This window comes from Triticum urartu, chromosome 1 (genome assembly GCF_003073215.2).
Source record: "Triticum urartu cultivar G1812 chromosome 1, Tu2.1, whole genome shotgun sequence".
Taxonomy (NCBI): Eukaryota; Viridiplantae; Streptophyta; class Magnoliopsida; order Poales; family Poaceae; genus Triticum; species Triticum urartu.
The window spans coordinates 16,609,786-16,612,710 of record NC_053022.1 but is presented as its reverse complement, the minus strand read 5'-3'; the positions used below and the strand labels follow the sequence as shown (position 1 = coordinate 16,612,710).

At 54.3% G+C, this 2,925-nt stretch overlaps 1 protein-coding gene across 1 annotated transcript; it reads right to left on the bottom strand.

Annotated features, from left to right (window-relative positions):
- Nucleotides 1–750: 750 nt before the first annotated feature.
- LOC125539556 lies at nucleotides 751–2,252 on the bottom strand. The gene is made up of 2 exons (XM_048703078.1): nucleotides 1,864–2,252; nucleotides 751–1,744 (listed from the first exon to the last, which is right to left on the bottom strand). The coding sequence occupies exons 1-2, from the start codon at nucleotides 2,153–2,155 to the stop codon at nucleotides 996–998; spliced, it is 1,041 nt and encodes a 346-aa protein (XP_048559035.1). The 5' UTR covers nucleotides 2,156–2,252; the 3' UTR covers nucleotides 751–995.
- Between the last annotated feature and the right edge of the window lie 673 nt (nucleotides 2,253–2,925).

Sequence of the window (2,925 nt, the reverse complement as noted above, 5' to 3'; positions counted from 1 at the left end):
CACTGCTGCACGCACCAGCCGCCAGCGATCCCACCAGCACGTACGCGCTGCTTGATGCTCGCCCGATCCATCCATCCGATCGATCGCCGCACATCCCCGCGCGCGTGCCGTTGTACACGTATACGAGCCTTCTGTTGATCCGACGCCCTTTGCAACTCGCCACCGCTGACGCATCCACCACGCGCCTGTTTCTTCTTCATCCTCGTTGATCAACAATCTACAACTTCCGAACAACCTAGCTCTGATACCACTTGTTAGAATAAATCCGAGGCATACCGTTGATCATTCGAGGATCAAGCAATCACACGAACACGACACTGAGATTTGTTAACGAGGTTCACCGACATGGCTACATCCCTGGGGCTTGACTACGGACGCTCCTTCCCGTGACACCGTCACAATACCGCACACCGGCCAGCCGAGCGTCGGCACACGCCGCCGGCTCCCCCTTGCGTGCCTGTGCTATTATGTTGGCATAGGTTACATCGTGTGTCTACCCCCGCTATATATGAGAGGCCTAGGATACAAGTGTCCTATTAGGATACGACTCCACATCTTATGTAAACACAATACAACTCCTAGTCTAACTGTAACCTACCTTGTACACAATATTCGACACAACTCTAACACGCCCGAATGAATTAGTTGTACTATGTAAAACATTTTGAATATATGCATTTTAGCAATTTGGAAAGAAAAGACAATAGGCAGTATACATTCCATATGCATGATGGCTTACTTTACTATATATAGACTTCGAACTTATTTCTCATTTTTTAATTAATTATTGTCAAAACAATACATATCCACTTACATATATATACCAACAAATTAATCGTCAGGATGGTCAATCCATGACAAAATACTTTAACAAACATTACTTAGCAGATCAGATACGTAGAGATCGCTAGTGCACGTTACTTTAGTTGAAGGTTGACGCCAGACGCAGCACATACGCTAGCACGCAAGTACTGGCTGGTTGACTCTTCGGTGGCCTACACGTACTTGGCGTCCGTGACCATGGCGATGCCGCCGGCGGTGCGTGCTGTTGCCGCGGCGGGGCGGCCGAACCTCGTGACGGCGCAGTCCGAGGCGAACAGGGCCGAGGAGACGTAGTCGGCGGTGCCGCTCATGACGGGCATCTTCGAGGTGACGTTGAGCTTGTTGACGTAGTCGGAGCGGTAGGTCTGGCCGAGCACGCCGTGGACGTCGTCGGAGAGGGCCTGGAACTTGAACCCGAGGTCGAGGTGCGCGAGGCAGTCGTCGGCGGTGACGCCATAGCTGTGCACCTTTGACTCCTCGGCGGTGATGGGCACGGCATTGGCCACGATCCGGAACACCCCTTTGAGCTCGACGACGACGTTGTTGGCCTGCGCCGTGCGGGTGATGGAGAGGCCTGGCACGGAGGTGGACGACCAGCGCGCGCCGTCGGCGGGAGCCAGATCTACGCGCTCGTCGTCGAAGGCGATGTCAAGGTGGTCGACGTCGGAGTCCCACCGGGTGGAACGGACGGCGCCGAGGTGGAGGCGGTGGTGGGCGAACATGACACCCACGGCCTGGATCCAGGTGAAGTCGCGGCTCGTCGCGGGGTTGTGGTTGCCGATGAAGTGCGCGTTGATGTGGAGGTCGTCGTCGGAGAGGATGCAGAAGTCCTGGTTCTTCTTGCCGTGGAAGTAGAAGTTGTTGCCGTCGCCGCCGGTGAAGCGCGGGTCGCCGCACGACGCCCCCGCGTAGAAGTCACACACTGCATGCAAAAAAGTGCATCATGCATGCAGGAAGATTAGCATATGCATGTATAAGTGCACTACAAAAATTACACTCAATTCATCAAGTAATAATAGCCATGCTGTATAAACTACGTACGGCAGAAGGTCATGCAGGATGGGCAGAGGACGAGGCACTCTTTGGGGCAGCGGCTGGGGCAGGTGGCCTCGCACCCGGGCCGCTTCTTCTTGGTGTCGGTGCAGGTGAACTTGCTGTTGCGCTTCCCGCCCCCCGGCTTGATCACCACCAGGTTGCTGCCCTTGGGCACCGTACGCACCTGTGGCGGCGGCGCCTGGGCGGACGCCGACGACGCCATGAGCGTGCACAGGACTAGGAGGCTCGCGCCGATCGCGCACGCGGCCACGGCGGTCGACGGCCACCGCACCGCCATTGCTAGCTGCGGCTCGACAAGCTAGTGACTTGTTGGATGCTGGATTGATGTGTTTCTTTGGCTAGCTCTTGATGGTTGTCGTTGTTGTGGTGGTGGTGGTACTAGGGTGTGTGTCTTATAGCGGCTGGGCCTGGGCGCCATGAATTAGCTAGGGGAGTTGACCTAGAGGCAAAGCTGCCGGAGGGTACGTGCCGGGCCAGCAATGGGGCTGGCTTTTCTTACCTGCGAAGCGTGCGTGCATGGGTGCACCACGACCACGAGACGGTCATTATTGCATGCACACTTGCATAAGTTTTATTAAGTCACAGGTGATCAGGTTGTAGAGCTAGCCAGGTGACCGATCAGGAAGTAGCTGCATTTCTCCCCGCTAAGCTACCGAACGTGGTGTGCATATATAACACAGAGTAATTATTGCATGCACACTTGCATCAATCGAGTGCCAAGCCAGTTGAGAGTCAAATGTACATGCTTCGACGTGAAAAAATAGGAACCTATGAAGACCGTGCATTTTCCCCATTTCTCCCTGCTAAGCAACCCTACATAGGTAATGCAAAAATCGCTCCATTGCTTGGTGAATTACGCTCCTACGTGGATAACTCTAGGATGGTCAATGGCGTCGCCCGCACGTACATAACATGCACGCAGTGCAATGCAAAGCATGTATGTAGTAGATTTTTGTATTTTGTATATGCACTAGTAGGCTACTAGCTACCGTCCAAGCTGTCGGTCCGTTCCACTAGTCGACTCAGCCATCTTCTTTCTTCCTCCTT